The sequence below is a fragment of the Dendroctonus ponderosae genome, unplaced genomic scaffold (genome assembly GCF_020466585.1).
Source record: "Dendroctonus ponderosae isolate FM_Combo_2020 unplaced genomic scaffold, Dpon_F_20191213v2 Dpon_F_20191213_5, whole genome shotgun sequence".
NCBI classification, from domain to species: Eukaryota; Metazoa; Arthropoda; class Insecta; order Coleoptera; family Curculionidae; genus Dendroctonus; species Dendroctonus ponderosae.
Window position 1 is genome coordinate 13,781,285 of NW_026018715.1, and position 2,904 is coordinate 13,784,188.

Genomic DNA, 2,904 nt, shown 5'->3' on the forward strand with positions numbered 1-2,904 from the left:
GAATTTAAAGCTAGATCCGCCCCTGGGTTGCCTATCCCGAGTGTGACGTAGCAAGTCATATCAACAAAGTGTGTCGTGTTTATTTTGTTGTTTTCGCAGCTTTGTTTCATTGTTTAAGTTATTGTGATTATCATTATGTTATTGATTATTATTATATATGAGGGCTTTTTCGCATCTGCACGTTTTATTTAAAAATTCCTCACTTTCCATCTGGATCAACTATTGACGTAGAATTTTCACAGTCTGGGGAAAACAGTTGAGTCTAAATACCTGAACACATTCCATTCCGATCCCACTGCATTCTGATTTTTGAGAAAATTGTAAAGTTAAAAATGAGAAAAAAAAAGTAAAGTTAAAAATGAAAAAGGAAAAAATTACGGATGTTACGCAACTGCAGGGTTTTCTTTGAAAAACTCTCTTCTGTAGCATGGACTTGCAATGCGACTTGCCAAACCGCCGAACCAAAACTTGCGAAGTTTCTACAAAACTATGAACTCATCAGCTGCGCCCCAGCATTCAGTAACATCCCCCAAAGGCGTGGCCTTTTGTGCCTATTTTTTTGGGCCTGCTCCTCCTATTACTGTTGATATTTTTGGACCACCTGGAAGAAATATGCTGTCTAATCAGACTCCCCAACGTGAACTGATAAATTCCTCCACAGTCCATGTATTTCATTCAAATCGTCGTTACACCACGTGAATAATGAACATTTTTCACACAGTTTCGTCCCTCAGCTTCCACACAGTCCACTCATCCAAGTGTTAATTATTAATGATCTTCGCGTCGCCCATTATTCAAAACGGCGACGTCCATTGACGCAACAATCGCTAATGCGTACACCAAACAAGCAAAAATATCAATGGGTGTGTAACTACACGAAGAAAATAACTAGAAATTGCATAATTCCGACGAAATTAAGAACACGCGTTGCTCTCTTCGACCAACAAAAGCCGATGACAAAAAAGATGAATGACCGACTTCAGCGAAACTTCTTCATAGTGGGCGCGAGTCTTTTATGGTCCTTTGTGGTGCCGCGATTAGCCAACCGATCGTCAATCTATTACATTGCTGATGTAACAATCAGTTTCGGCTGAAAGTGCCAGTTTTATCTCTCAAAGCCTCTCTGCATTGTACCAGACTTCGGATCGAAGCGAAGATGCTTGCTATTTACTGATGTGTTTATTAATTACGTCTCGTACATCGGTAACCTTGCGTTGTCCTCTTAGCCCATAAAAGGTGATGATTTTTCGGTGGAATACATGCAAATTCACTTAGAGGAGCACTGGGGAAACAGCAGTTACATCAGGTTGTAGATAGGAAAATTCCATTCGGAATGCAAAGGAGAATGAACCTCCCTGTAGGGCAAAAGCGACAATGTTACACACCTCTCTCCCTACTGGATGCTTCAATAGCTTCTTCTGTAGGATCAGTTCATTCTTTGGGGAAGATGGTACTCCCACACTTAGCTTAATAACGTGCTTTTCCAGTGTTTTACTCAAAAACTTCCTCAAAAACCTGGCTGTAACAGACAAGGAAAATGTTGCCATTTGCAGCGGCATAAACCACCGTTAGGATGAATTATGCATGTCTCATTGGCATTAAAGCGTATTAAGATGTAGCGACACGACGCATCCTTGACTTTTAAGCGCATTTTTTCCGTTTTTAGCATCTATTTATAAAAATTACTCTTCCATCTCTTCTGCTGTTTGTTTCTAAGCATTTTATGGTTGTCCCGGCGAATTTATTGCGTCTGAGTTGGCCCAAACAGGACCATTTGGTCGGCCCAGTGGACCCATCTTTAATGGGTTCTTGGATGATGGGCCGTTCACCCTTCGAAAACCCGCTAAACCAGCGGCTTAAAATAGCTAATGTGCTGTTTGTTTGCCTTAAGTACCCATTAAAATTCGCTGGGTTTAAATCTACGGGTTTCTTTTGGGTGAAATCGACCAAAAAAAGTTGCCAGAAGTCCTATAAAACCCCGCCTGGAGCTCTGGGACGGCACAGTGGTTTTTGAGCGGTCCGAAAAAATGTTCAAAGTTATACTAGTTTTCGCTTCAGTGGCTTTCGCCTGCGGCCTCCCAGTAGCAAGTGATTTGGGGGAGGTTCCATTGCCGATTTCCACGGAAAACGCTCCTCTGGTGGAACCAGCGACAAATATTTCCATTGGGAAAGACCCTCTAAGCACCGCTTCAGTTGCAGGGCCGATTTCCTCAGAGGGGCCCAAAAAAATCACCACCTACCCTGCCCCAGTGCCCATTTTGGACCAGAAATCCGATGGAAAAGCTGATGGCACCTACAACTGGAGGTAGAGATTTTATTAGAGCGTTTTATTTCAGATTTGAACACTCATTTGCACGGTTTTTCAGTTTCGAATCTGGGGATGGAACCAAAGCGGAGCAGGCTGCCGAGGTGAAAACCGTGAAAGTGAGTGGAGAAGCTGAAGACACCAAAGTGGCAGTGGAGGATGTGAAAGGATCCTACAGCTACGTGGACCCAGAAGGGAAAACCCACAGCAGACAGTATGTGGCTAATGAGTACGGGTTCTTCATCAAAGGTACCTCTTTTCGCTCCCACAGTGCAAATTTTCATTGGCCATTTTCATTTGTTTTAGGGGATGATATTTTCCCGGAAATTGCCAGCCATTTGGCCTACATCGAGACCCATCCGCAGCCAATCAGTGCAGTTGGTAGAAAAACGCAATGAGCCACCAATGGACCGTTTATGTAAAGCTAATGATGAATAAACGTACGATTTAATCGTGGATTTATCGGGTTTTTATTGTTCACTAAGGGCAATCGGCTTCAGCTTCTCTCTTCTACAGAGCCCACAAGTATTTGCAGAAATGTGGGCCATTCAATTCATTATCCAACGGTGCCAAACCGAAATCTCTAGCTTGAATGGTTC

General features: G+C 42.9%; 2 protein-coding genes across 4 annotated transcripts in view; one reads left to right on the forward strand and one right to left on the reverse strand.

The window, feature by feature from the left end:
• Positions 1–2,904, reverse strand: part of LOC109545414 (calcium homeostasis endoplasmic reticulum protein) — a 17,613-nt gene that overhangs the window by 5,369 nt on the left and 9,340 nt on the right. The window lies entirely within an intron of this gene.
• LOC109542750 (larval cuticle protein 16/17-like) lies at positions 1,986–2,763 on the forward strand. The gene is made up of 3 exons (XM_019912110.2): positions 1,986–2,305; positions 2,367–2,554; positions 2,612–2,763. Exons 1-3 carry the CDS (start codon positions 2,028–2,030, stop codon positions 2,701–2,703), a joined length of 558 nt encoding a protein of 185 aa, XP_019767669.1. The 5' UTR covers positions 1,986–2,027; the 3' UTR covers positions 2,704–2,763.